The sequence below is a fragment of the Vulpes vulpes genome, chromosome X, assembly GCF_048418805.1.
Source record: "Vulpes vulpes isolate BD-2025 chromosome X, VulVul3, whole genome shotgun sequence".
Classification (NCBI taxonomy): domain Eukaryota; kingdom Metazoa; phylum Chordata; class Mammalia; order Carnivora; family Canidae; genus Vulpes; species Vulpes vulpes.
In genome coordinates, this window is record NC_132796.1 from 98370492 (window position 1) to 98384730 (window position 14239).

At 42.4% G+C, this 14239-nt stretch overlaps 1 protein-coding gene across 1 annotated transcript in view; it reads right to left on the reverse strand.

Annotated features, from left to right (window-relative positions):
- Nucleotides 1–2930: 2930 nt before the first annotated feature.
- The window catches only part of LOC112934662 (fibrous sheath-interacting protein 2-like), a 71746-nt gene continuing 60437 nt past the window's right edge, over nt 2931–14239 (reverse strand). Inside the window, exons 16-19 of the mRNA XM_072743516.1 lie at nt 13425–13471; nt 8954–8997; nt 5889–5955; nt 2931–3141 (exon numbers count right to left, since the gene is read on the reverse strand). Of these exons, the coding sequence (XP_072599617.1) occupies nt 2999–3141; nt 5889–5955; nt 8954–8997; nt 13425–13471 (301 nt within the window). The 3' untranslated portion in view covers nt 2931–2998. The remainder of the gene's footprint in view (nt 3142–5888; nt 5956–8953; nt 8998–13424; nt 13472–14239) is intronic.

Consider the following 14239-nt stretch of genomic DNA (forward strand, 5'->3'; position numbering starts at 1 on the left):
GCTGAACATTTTTATATAGAGTGCTTTTTAAAATTTTCCTTTTGTATTATCCCCTTGGACCACATTCCCCAAAGGGGAGTTACCAGATCCAAAAGTACAAACAGAACCATCACTTGTCTTACTTATTGTTAGATTGCTTTTTAGAAAGATAAAATTTGTGGAACCATCAGCAATGTAGAGCTTAAATAGAATTTTTCCCTTGCATTCTGGACAGCACTGGATTTTATTATTTTATTCCTTTTCTCTTCTCTGGAATGTTTATTGTGATGCCTTCAGGTTATTCTAATTTGCATTTTCTTTCATTGCAAGTGAAGCTGTGCATTTTTACTTTTAGTACTTTCATCTATTTCTTTACATTTACATGGTTCCATCTCTAAGGACTGTAGCTACCAGCTCAAACATGCTTAGTGTATTTTGGCCAGCAGGCTTTGAACCACTATGATAGGCATCTTTCTTCCCATTGTAGTATTCATTCACCTTTGACATTTAGTTCATTTGACAAAAAGCACTGTTTAAAAGGAGGGCTGACTTTATTTGAAGTCACAAATGCAACCATAGAAACAGACCAAATCAGTGGCTCAAGGAAATAGTATCTGTCCAATAGCATGTTTGCATTCTCTATCTCCTTCCTTTCTCACCTCCTCCCATCTCTTCCTCTCTCTCTGTTTTCTGCCTTTAGGAGGGAGGATATTCAATTAGACTTCCTTCTAAAGCTATACATTATATACTTGTTATTCATATAGTATATATCTCAGGAAGAGCACTAGATCCACTGGTAAAACAGATGGCTTCTGGAGAGGAGAACCAGGTAGCAGCTAGAAGAGCAGAAGTGAAGAGGCTTACTTTTCACCATACCATTTGTACTTTTGACTTCCAAACTGGATTTATATTATTTATTAATAAAGACAAATTAAATCCATATGTAAGATCAATATTTGTCATCATTGCAAACCATCAAAAATGACTTTTTAAAAAACATTTTATTTATTTATTCATGAGAGACACAGAGCACGCGAGAGAGAGGTAGAGACACAGGCAGAGGGAGAAGCAGGCTCCATGCAGGGAGCCTGACATGGGATTCGATCCTGGGTCTCCAGGATTACAATCAGAGCAGAAGGCAGCGCTAAACTGCTGAGCCACCTGGGCTGCCCAAAAATGATTTTAAAACTTAGGCTGCTGCATATGATGAATTTCCGTATCTAAAGGCAGGAATGAGTAAACAGATGAAGGCAGCCAAACTTGGGGATACGTGATATTTGGGCAGAACTGCCTACCATTTATTTGCAAAAGTTGGGTTAACATTTATGGCTTATAGGTACAGCATAAGAGAAATTTACTTGTCTAGAAATATTTCCCCAGGGAGTTTTGGATAAGGCCTTGACGTTCCTCTGACCTAACTTTTTGGATAAAACTGAGGTATGGAATGACCAGTTGGGATCATCTTCCTGTTTACTGAGGATGGAGGGAGGCTAGAGTGGTGTTTCTGTCTCATGGAAGCAGTTTCTAGCCAAGCACTGTTTGAGGCCAGTTGGAAGGTACAGGTCCTGATATACTCTTGTGATTCCTTGACTTTGGTGGTTCTCGAGGGGGCCTGTCCTTTCTCCATCAGTGGAGTTTTGGCAAGTGCAGGAACAGAGATGTGACTGGAAAGCATGAGGTCCCTCTGGCCACATTGGTGGTTTATGTGTCTTTTGAAGGGGCCAAGAGGATGCCTGGAGGCTTCAAATCCCCTCTGAGGAGTCAGATACTTGCACTGCCGTAGGTGTTTGGGGGATAGACTCTGGAAATGACTTTCAGGGAATTTTTAAAAAATATTTTATTTATTTATTCATGAGAGACACAGAGGTTGGGGGGGGGGGGGCAGAGACACAGGCAGAGGGAGAAGCAGACTCCATGCAGGGAGCCTGATGTGAGACTTGATCCTGGGACTCCAGGACCACGCCCTGGGCTGAAGGCAGGCACTAAACCGCTGAGCCATCCAGGGATCCCCTTAGGGAATTCTTCAACCTAATCTGAACATGCTACTGCCTGAGGCCATGTGCTGACTAGGCTGGCACTATCCAGTAAAGGAGCCACTAGCTCCAAATGGATATTTATTTTTAAAAAGATTTAATTTATTCATGAGAGACACACAGAGAGAGGCAGAGACATAGGCAGAGGGAGAAGCAGGCTCCCTGTGGGGAGCCCGATACAGGACTCGATTCCAGAATCCCGGGATCGTGACCCGAGCCGAAGACAGACACTCAACCCCTGAGCCACCCAGGTGCTTCACTCTAAATGGCTATTTAAATGGAAATAAGATGAAAAATTCAGTTCTTCAATCATACTAATCACTAAATAGCCATGTGGGGCTAGTGGCTACTGTACTGGAAAGAAAATGTGCCCAGAGGGAGAGAGAGAGAGAGAGATAGAGAGAGAGAGAGAGTGTGACAGAGGATTCCATTGGACAGCACTGAATTAGATCATTCAGGCATAGCGGCATTGTATGCAGCTCTGAAACCAGACGCAAAAGCCTTCCTGGTGCTTTCTAGACCTACCCAATCCTACCTGTCCTTTGAGGATTGCCTCGATTGCAGTTCTTCCAGGAAACTCATACTGACCACTCTAGCTCACAACCATGAGTCCCTTCTTTGAACTCCTAGAGTACACAAAATATATGATGACTCACTCTTACTGGTGTTATACTTTTGCTTTTAAGTAAGTCTTACCTTCCAAGCAAGGCTTCAGTGCCCTCAGGAGCAGACTGAATCCCAGACTGCCTGGCAGATGTATCTCAATGGGAGGCACTCCCTCTTTTTTATGCCAAAATGCCTATCAGAAACATTTGTCAAACCTTTCTTCTCTCCAGCTGCCTTTTTGTATGTTCTTTGCTCTTATTTATTTATAAGAATTTAAAAGTACTTATAAGAATGAGTGTGTAGGACACAATGTCATGTTTCAAAAACCATTTATTTTTTGAGGAAGGTCAGCACCCTTATCGATGTTAGGTGTAGCAGCCTCAGCTTCTGTCCTGGTGAGGGGGTGAGGATGAGGAAGATTTCGAAACATTGGCATTAGATCTTGAAAACACTTTGGACAGAGCTGATGATCCCTTCTTCATCATTTCAGACCCCTGTTTGGAAGTACTGGGCTTATCAGCATCTGTAAACAAACCAAAAAAGAAGTCTGGTCTTTTATTGGGCTTCCAATTAAGGCTGTCAGGCTAGGGGTTGATGATTTAGGATTCAGAAAGAAGCATTTATATAATAACTTCTGAGTTTTACAGTGCTTTCACAAAGAGTCTTTTTTTTAGTTTTTCATTTTCATTCCATTGTAGTAAACAGTGGCTTATTAGCTTCAGGTGTACACTATAGTGATTCAACAATTCTATACATTACTCAGTGCTCATCATGATAACACAAAGACTCTTCATTTGCTCCTTCTGACACCCTTGGGAAGGAAACCAGAGACACTCATAAGATAATGTCAATTCTAAGACATTCTTAGATGACCTTAGTGACTTCAGATGAGGTGGGCAGGTGGCAAATTGGCATTAGAGCCCAGGCTCTGATGTACATCTCTGTACTCCCTGCACTCTGATGCTTCTTGAGCCAGGCTCAGCAGTACCTTCTCCCTCATGCCATCCAATAACTATCCAAAACAGCCTGAGGAGCTAATTCCAGATGGAAAGGTAACTTCCAATTCTCAACACTGTGGGCATCCATTTCAGAATGTCCAGGTAAAAGCAGCAGTGCATTAAAAAAGGTTATCATTTCTCGCTTGCTTTGGGTAAATTTTCAGTTGACTGACACCAAATGATCTGTTTGCTGTGTGAGCTATAAAGGACTTGTGTGGCCAATGAGTCTCCATTTGGAACCATTTTTTCTGCACCACTGGTTTTGTGCAAATCCTATCATAGTTTATGTTAACAGAATGGTTACTGTATCTGTAAGGACAGAAATGAACATTTATCCATGTTGCTGATGCATCACGATAGAATGTCATGAAAAGACACAGGGTAATAAAGCACATATTTTCTTGTTTCTAGTAAACGACAAAGTTCTCCTCTAGCTTTTGCAGTTATCTAGCTTTTAATCTCTGCAATATAACCTTGGGAATCTCAAGAATCTATAATTAAAAGTAAGGTAGGAGATAGCAAATTCACTCACAAATAAGGGGGAAAGTTTAGCTTTTCAAAAAAATGATGCAGTACTGGAATGTGCTAGTAGTTGACAAAATAAGAACAACCTAGAAATTAATATGGAAAAAGTAAAAATCTGCATAGGCAAAGACAAAGGCTCAAATGGAGAGATGTACAGTCTGAAAAAGCAAGACTAAGACTTTTAGTTATAGGATTGAGCCATGTGCTACAAGGCCATATTCTGAAAATCTCATGGGAGAGGAAAAATGAAGCTTTGTTTTTGCAATTTGAAGATCTTAGGAATGCAGATGCCTGGCTCCCATTTCCCAGAAATACTAACTGGGCAGCTCTGGGGAGGGGTCAGGATTCTGAATTGCTAATAAGTCTCCTAGGTGATCCTGATGCAAGCTGGCACTAAACACCACGTTGGGACATTGCCCTGGTAGGTGCTGCATATTGTTCAAGACTGGCACTGGCTAGAATAACAGTGGACACAAAGCTCATCCCTAGGGGCACAGTGAACCCTTTGACTAACAATTACTCCTCCTTTCAAAGCAAAACTCCTGAAAAGGGAAATCAATCAGTGGGCATGAAATTCACGGTGTGTTGGAAGTAGGAGTTAGGTATTATATCAAAATGAAGCCAGCGTGGTGAGACCGTCTTGCGAGATACCATGATGCTGCTTTAAATAGCTTGTGGGCAGTATAGTGGGGCTTACATGGTTGGCACTATTCCTATGAAGAGAGAGATGTGTTTATGGCCAAAGTGAAATTGCCATGATGCGTGCCAAGTGCTATAGAATGACACTTCATGTTATGAATTGATTTAGGTTCCCAATACAACCATATTTGTAAACAACAAAATACCAAAAACAAAAAAACAAACACTGTAAGCTGTAATGGGCATGTGTTTGTCTAAAAGTCCTCTTTTTCTTGTGGGTTTTCATAAACAGGCATCTCTGTAATTTCTAATCAATTCTCCTCTGTGGGCTTTTTTTTTTTTTTTAACTATTTTAAGCACCAGGTTGGCATTTGTGTCTTTCTTCCTCCAAAAGCCCTATCAAAGCAAAAATGTGTCATTTGAAGTCATAGCTGCTGCCAGTGAGTTCCTGTAATGTGCAGAATGCAGGGGCTGGGGGGACGTGTCCCCGTCATACTAAAGGTACAGAAGAATGTGATTTTACTATTGGATTGGATAGACAGTTGAAACCTAGATGGGATATTTCCTACTTGCTACCAAACGCTGCAGGCTGTCCTTGGTCACTACCCATTCTGAGATGTAGCCCCTGGCTGGCAGGAAGAATGTAGGATAAAAGCTACAGGACCTGTGAGGTTAGAGCCCTGGTTCTACAACTTGCTGGCTTTGCAATGTCAGGCAGGTGACTTGCTTCCATTTTCTCTCCTTGAGGACTTGTAGAGGGAGCACAGTATGGGAAGTTATTGGTCAGTGACTCTGTTTCCTCATCATTATGATGGGCATGATGCTTCACAGGGTGGATGTGAGAAAATCACTTAGCAGAATGCCTGGTACATAGCCAATACTTGATAAAGGTTACTGCCAGGAACTGCCACCCTTTTGCTGTGAGGTTCAGCTCAGAGAACCGCATAACAACTTGCAAATCGCAATACTATATACATAGTAATATTATTTTAACCCCATATTGGTGGTGGGTAAGGGTGCAAGGCAGAGCCACTCACTGCAGGGGGAGTGAATATATTTAGAATGACATAATTGATAGTTTTATTATAAAATCATAAATATGTTGTACCTGAAGTACCATCACTTGAAGGACACAGGCTGGCCAGAGCACTTTCACGTTGATAGAGGGTGATAAACTGCCAAGACAGAGGTGAAGTACAAGCTTAAGTCTCTGTCCTTTGTTGGACAATGAACACCAGAAATATCTAGAAACCCCCAAAGCACAAAGCACAAATAACCATGTGGCATTTCTGTACCCCTGTGTTGGTACTCTGCAGGCTCAAAGAATTATCCTCTGGGATTTTGGCTGTTCTAGGCACGACTTTTCAGAATTCTTGCCAATTATGTCACCCAGGATTGGCCCCAGGCTTGGACATGTGCTGCCCTTGTAGGATAATTTCAAGGGCTCAAGTGTCCCAGGTGGCAAAAGATGCCAGCCATGCACACCCCCTCCCTCCTGGGGCCTGGAATAAATAATATGTTGTAAGTCCTTTTCGGAGGGAAGATAATGATGGAAGGAGGTCTTAAGGGGAGAAAGGTTGTCTAATCCACTACCCCAATCTCCCTTTAAATAGTTATTAACAGTTGTGAGGTCTGGAGCAAATACGTGGCAATGTGGGGCTGCGGGGATAGTGGCTCAGATGCTGGCTTTGCTCTATGGACCTTTATCACCTCCTGGAATGCTAGAAGCAGCATGATCCCAGAAGGGCACAAAATAGGCTGGGGGTGGGGGTTGCCAGGCAGTAGGGTAACCACTCCATGGTGGTGGCAGTTAAAAAGGAAGTGGCCAATCCATGAACTAAGGCATAAATGCATGCAAGATGAGAGAAGTGTGTTTCCTATTGATGGTGTGGAGGGCATAGTATTATTGTAAAAGTTTGACTAATACTTCTAAGAGGATTTGAGGCACTTTATGGATTAAGACATTACAAAATAGGATGTTTAAAAGGATAAACCCAGGCAGGGACAATCTAAAGAACTGGTTCTCAACACTAGCAGCATGATAAAACCATCCGGATAAATATTAAAAACAGGCATGCTTGGGCCCCACCCCAATTGAACAGGAATCCCTGAGGGTGGGACAAGCATTTATCTATTTTCTAAGTTGCCCAGGTGACCCTAATGTGCAGCCAGGCTTAGCACTCCTGAGCTAAAGGAAGGGGGAAGGGGGCGCATATGGGGGGGGGGGGGGAGGCAGATGCTCCTAAATGGTCTGAAATAAGTAGGTTAAGTCAATCGTTTGCAATGTTGGCTATACATTAAAATCACCTGGGTAACCTTTGGAACTCCAAAGGCCCAGGCTGCAACCCGGACCAATCAGAGTCTCTGGGAGTGAGGCTTGGGAATCAGTTTAGAAAGTTTGCCAGATGATTCCAATGTGCAGCCAGGGTTGCGAACCTCTGCTCTGTGTAGTAGTCCCCAAATATAGCTGTACATCTGACTAATGGGGAGAGGGCTATGGAACTCCCAACAAAGAGACTAAATTTGGCTCTGATGGCTAAGGCTGTTCTTTCAAAAAAATATTGTTGGGCATCTGCTATATTTCAGTCCTGTGTTAGGTGGTGGGCATACAGTTATGAACAAAACAAACAAAGCCCTTGCCATCGTGAAGCTTATAGTCAAGTGAATATAAAGTCTACCAGAAGATGATGGCAGGAATATTTGTCTTCTTCCTTTACTGAGTCTCCGGTGCCTGGCCCATAGTAGGCACTTGATAAAAAAAATTGTTAAATGAATGAACGATTGACTGAATAGTGACTTGAGTGTTGTGAAGAAAAATAAAGCAGGGTAAGGTAAGATAGTTTCCATCTTACATGGTGTGGTCAGGGAAGGCCTCACAGAGATGGTGACTTTTGAGCAAAGACTGTAAGGAGATGGGGGAGGAAGACACACAGCTATCCGGGGATAGAGTGTTCCTGGCAAAGGAAGAGCAAGTGCAAAGGCCCTGTGGTGAAAGCATGCTTGGCATTTTAGGGGAGCAGTAAGGAGGCCAGTGTGGCTGAAAGAATGGCAGTGAGTGGACAGAGGGGTAACAGAGTGACATATGGGTAATGGGGGTTGGGAAGAGAGAGGGTGAGCAGCTCATATAGGGCCCTGTAGACTATGGTAAGGACTTTAGTATTAAGGGAAACATGATGGCTTCTTTTCTGTGGCTGACACTGGGGAATATATGTATTCATATGTACAGTGACTAATGTTTCCCTGGAGCTGAATGCAAGCAGGAATTTCTGTGCTACTCAATAAAGAACACTGAATATCTTAATGGATCATGCCTTTAACTATAATTTTGTAATGGGAAAAAACTTAGCAAGTGAGAAGAAAAATCAGCAGAGTCATGATGAGCTAGGGCTTCAGCTTGGCAATGGAAAAGCCTGTTAGCAGGCCTCCAGACTGGCCTCTAAGTGATGCTTGCGGTTGTCAAATAGATGTTAGTATTGCTAAATGAGAAGTGTCTGGAAAACTGATAAGGGGTGTGCACAGGTGTGTGCGCACATGTGGGGGCACGCACTGGGAGGGCTTAGAGTAAACCTAGAGGAAAGCCAAAGTGATACAAAACAGAAAGGAGGGTGCATGCGGATCTATGGCTTTGGCTATTATTGGAAATTTCCTAAAATAGCCGTAGGGAAGGGGCATTTCTTGGGATCACACTGAGGAGTTGCCAGCCTTTTGGCAAGCTGCCTGTGAAGGGTCAGTGCGCTTGGGGACACTGGGAAGGGGTTGGAATCAGGACTCATTTTCTTCAAGCTGCACCCCTTTCTCTTTGGAGTATCTCTTCTCTCCCTGGCCTCACCAGGTCCCTCTCCTGGGCCTGCCTGAGGTGCGCAGTGACTCTCTTCAGCTTTTCTCTAGAGGCTACAGGAACCAAACTGAGTGGCACTGTTCTAAGGTGCTAAGGAGGGCTGTAGCTTACTCTATGCATTTGCAGAAGGACAATAATTTAACCCAAGTGTGAGGATTTGGATGAAAGGCTTTTCAGGCACCAGAGGTTGGCCTCAGCTGGGAGAGGTTTGTGTGTGGGAAGGTGTGAACAATGGAATGCTTCCTAATGCCCCTCAAAGCATGCCACCCAAGCAGTCCCTTATTTCTATCAGGGCTTCACTGGCTCACAATGAGGGGCCAGTGAAAAATATTTACCTTAATACTGCTTGCATTCTCCATATCTGAAAATTCAAAACTTTCTGTGATAGAAATACAATATTGGAAAACAGTTATTTCAGAGACATTCACAAACTGTGGCACAAACATTATCTCAATAGTCTTATCAAAGGATTGTGGAAATGAGGCAAACAGAAAAAAGTTGAAAAGCGGTGAGATTCCCTAGAATTTTGGGCACAGGTCTTGGTTCTTTACCCCCAAACTGGGAAAGATGGTGTGTGATGTGGTGGAAGGAGCACTGGCCAGAACATCAGGAAAAGAAAGGTTTGCAACTAGCTTAGGTATCCTGACGCAACCACTCAAGCTCTGTGGCCTTCTTTGTTCATCTGTAAAATGAGAAATTAGGTGGTGGGTGACTTCTAAGGACCACTGCAGCTCCCTGGTTGTAGACAGTTGAAATAACTGAATGAGGTTGATAGCTAAAGGAATGCTAGAAAGGAAGGTAGCTGGTCTTAGGATATGGTTACTTCCTATGAAAATCCGAAGAGCCAGCTAAGGCATTATCCTGAATTCCAGGAGACATCGGCGCATTGAAATTTGGCCGAAGGAGGTAGAAATGATACCAAGAGGAAAGTTTCAAAAAGACCCACAGCTAGGGAGGGAGTGAGTAGTAAAAGGAGCAGTGGACTTGTATGGAGTCAGAAAAACTGTGTTTGAATCTTAGCTTCACTATATAGAGCTCAGTGAACACTGGTAAATTCTAACTTTTCTGACTCTGTTTCTTCATATGTACAAAGGGGATGGAACTACTTTCTCTCAAGAGGACCAGCTGAAGTAATGTATATGTATTTGATAGACATTCTATACATGTGTAATCATAAAGAACCAAGATGAGAAGATTCTCTCTGGATTACCCTTTGAGCCAAGGATTCTAGAAGAAAATACAGTAAAACCTCAGGTATCTTGAATATGAGAGAGGTCCCATTACTTGAATTATCTGATGAAACTGGTTAACCAGAATACCCACTAAATTTTATTACCAGTTGCTAGTTGTTCAAAAGTGTCTGCATGCGCTTTCCTACCTTAAAGTGTCTTGTATGCTGTACATATTTGACCTTTTTTTTGATGATTGGGGCCATTTCAATATAATTTTTTAAGTGTCTAGGCTAAATGCATAGCATCCCTTCTGGATATGTCTAAGAAGCTGTTTTGATAAAGAGGAAATGGAAAAATGGACAGTACCAGAGAGTCAGGGTCAAGTTGAGATTTTATTGTCTCCTCGGTGAAACTGAGGATGTGTATTGCCAGCCCTGACCTCGGCACTGAATTCTAAACTTAACTATCCAACTGCTCCTGTGATCTCTGCACTTGAGTGTCTAACAGCCTCAATCTCACACAACCCAAGCAGAATTCTTGCTCCCTCTCCCCTCTCCACCTTTGTTCCCCTCCCTGTCTCACCACGTGGTACCACAAGCCACTTAGTTGCTTAAGTCAAAACTAGGAAGAATCATCCTTGATTTTTCTATTTTCCCCCATCTTCAACATCCGCTCCATTAGCAGTTCCTGCTGATTCAACCTTCAAAATACATGCTGAATCTGTTCACTTTTTACCACTTCCATTGTTACAACCCTAGTCCAAGCCACCATAATTTCTTGGCTGGATTATTGTAAAAGACTCCTCACTGTTCTCTCTGCTTTAATCCTCTCTCTACTCAGCTCACTATCCAAGTAGTAGCCAGAGGGATTTTTTAAAAAATTCATAAATTAGATTATATCACTTCTCTGCTTAAAATCTTCCACAGGATTCCTACTGCAACCCAAAAAACAATCCACACTCTTCTCCACGGTCTGTGACAGGCCCTAACATGACCTGATGGTTAGCTATCTAACTCCATCTCATACCCATTTTTCTTCTCACTGGGCTCCAGGTACTGGCCTTTATTCTTTTCCTCTAACATGCCAAACTCACCCCCCTCGTAGGGTCTTTGCACTTACTCTACCCTATGCCTGGGATCCTCTGCTTCCAGATCTTCCTGTGGCTGCTTCCTTTTGTCATTAAGATCTGATGTTTCTGGACTTCTTTTTTTTTTTTTTGGACTTCTTGAACTAAACTAATCTAGCCAGCCACTCTCTATCACATTGGCCCTTCTTTCTTTTCTTCATATTCCATGAATTCCAAAAATATTTACTGAGTTCCCACTCTGTGCCTCTTTTCTAGGCATGTGGGGATAGAGTGAACAGACAAAAATACCTGTTCTCATAGAGCTAAATTCTAGGGGAGGGAGAGATCCAATGAATAAAAACATGCAATCTATCAGATAGTATAAATGCTAGGGAAAATAAAGCAGGGAAGGAGGTTAGGGAATACTGGGGTGGCAGTGAGTCCTGGGGTTGCAATTTTAAGGAAGGCACTCAGAGGAGGCTTTACTTAGAAGATGGTATTTAAGCAAAGATCTGAAGAAGACAAGGAGTAAGCTATGCAGATACCTGGGAGAAGAATGTTTTAGGCAGCTCAGCAAGTGCAAAGGTTTTGAGGAAGGAGAGTGCCTGGCATGTCTGAGGGTGTGTGTGTGGCTGGATTGGAGTGACTAAGAGGGATTGTATGGAAAAGTGCTCAGAGAGGGTACAGGGAATGGGAGAGTACTGTCCAGAGCACGTGGGGCCTTGTAAGCCCCTGTAAAGACTGTGTGAGATGGGGGTACTTATTCTTATCTAGACATATTATGTTTATGTTGCCCCCTGACCCCCCTCGCCCCCCCAAGTTAGGATGAGGGTAAGGACTTTGTCTCTCTCACTCATGGCTTTATCTCCGGAACTCAGAACAGTGTCTGGCACAAAGAAAGTGTTCAGAGAGGGATGCCTGGGTGGCTCAGTGGTTGAGTGGCTGCCTTCTGCTCAGGGTGTGATCCCCAGGTCCCGCACTGGGCTTCCTACGAAGAGCCTGCTTCTCCCTCTGCCTGTCTCTGCCTCTCTCTGTGTGTCTCTCATGAGTAAATAAATAACATATTTTTTTAAAAAAGAAAAGAAAGTGCTCAGAAAATCTCTGTTGGATGTGATTGAATGAATAAACTGGACAGGTGCCAATATTACCAAAGGATAGAGGAATTAAGCATGACACAGTGCAATGAAGTTGAGGAAAACAATGCAACAGATTCAGGGTTAGGAGACTTAGGGTCTATACGCTGACTCCGTGTATGACTTTGGATAAGTCACTTCCCCACCCTGAACCTTAGGCTCTTCATCTTTAAAGTGAGGTTATATTAGATGGCTTCCTTCTGGCTCTAAAGCCTATGGTGATTCCATACTGCAGACTGCACCCCAGTGATATATGATCTCATCCTCTGATTATGACATGTCCATGGAATTCTGGCAAACTTAATGGTACTCTATGGTTCATCTTTTAAGATTTTATTTATTTGAAAGAGAGAGAGAGGGAAGAGAGCACAGCAGGGGGAGCAGCAGGCAGAGGGAGTGGGAGAAGCAGGCTCCTCGCCAAGCAGGGAGCCTTATGTGGGCTTGATCTGGGACCATGACCTGAGCTGAAGGTAGACACTTAACAGACTGAGCCACCCTGGCACCTCTATGGTTCATCTTTTAATAAATATTATTTCCACTTACAAATGGAGAGGATAGCTTTCTTGAGTAACTTTTTGAGTGGGTTGCAGACTTGAAATAATCAAGGTCAACTCCAGCCCTGTAGTTAGTTTCAAGGCCACCTTTATAATGAAGAGTACGCTCCCAACTGTAGACCAGTGCTGCCACTGTTAGAACCACATTGATCCTGAGCAATTTAAAAGAATAGGGGACCAAAAACTCAAGTTGTAAATATGCTAATGAGTCAGTTCTAACAGATCCAAAAGATAAAGTGGAGTCTACCCTAGCTAGATTCTAACATAAACAAATAAATTTAGGTTTAATTTTTAGCTTTAAAAGCTTTTTTATAGGGCATCTGGGTGGCTCAGTTGTTTAAGCATCTGCCTTTGACTAGGTCCTGATCCCAGCATCCTGGGATCGCTCAGCGAGAAGCCTGCTTTTCCCTCTCTTTCTGCCCTTAGCCCCTGCTCATGCTCTCTCTATCTCTCCCTCAAAAATAAATAAATAAAATCTTAAACTAATGAAAAAAGTTTTAAAAATATATTTTACTGGGGCTAAGCTAGTCCTACAAAGCTAGCATACACTCTTAAAAAAGAAATGATTAAACCCTAGTAGCATGAGCTCTGGTCCACATATAGATGTGATAAACCCATATTTCCTGTATATTTCCTACAGGAGCATGGCAATTTTAAACTCATAATATCACACCATGTACTTTATACCAAATGTATTAGGAGATCTTAGTGATTCAGAAAAAGCAAACTAGTTGGCTCATGTTAATTACTCTCCTATATTAGGTCAACCTATTAGAGAACTCAGTGTTCACTTCATGTTTCACAATAGGAAACTTTATCGATGCAAAGAACAAAGTCTCCTTTAAATAGTATCTAAATTAAGAAAAAAAAATCAGTACAACCTTCTGTTACTTTGGCACTTGGATCTGAGGGACGATCATCATCATCACTAAAAAAAAGATAAAAGACATTTGATTTTCTGTGCATTTAATAAATGAAGGAATATTGGTTAAGTAAAAGAACAATCTGTCAAAATCATTATTCATATAGAAGGAAAGTTAGAATGGTATGTCCCTGAGTTCTCAAATCATGTGAAAATGACTGCTATATAGACTTTTATTTTTGTTTTATATGCGCCTCTTTTCTTCTCCAGTGACACAAATAATCGAGAGTCACCTGCAGTACTACTTCTGTATGTTACAACAATCATGAGGGGAGAAAGGATCAATGGTGGGCCAGGGGCAGGTGTCCTAAAATGGCATCAGGTAGAAAAGAAACTTTAATTTCATAGTGCCAAGTGGAAAAGAATATATTTAACAATCAGGTAGGTGTTTCTCCTTCTACCCTAGTTTTTCCCATGATACAGAGTGCTACCCTTCCCAGTTTGTGAATATTCTTATAAACATAAGAACAATTTTAGGCACATTTCGGCTATTCTAGAAAAAGCGTTAATCAGACTTCAAGTCTAGAGTGCCCTGTATTCCTCCCTTGTCTCCTATAGATACTGCAGAGTGCACCCCTTCTCCTCCAGCCTTCCCCAACTTGGATGTTCTTGTCTAAAGCTCAGCCAGATTTTAAGGCTCAACTCAAACTCCACTGCTTTTGAACATTCTTCCCTGAATGCTCCACCTTACATAACCCCTCCGTGTTGGGGATCCCTGCAACAGTGCCACACTGCTGCGTGTTTAGGTACAGGAGTATGGGGAGTTGGAGGGGT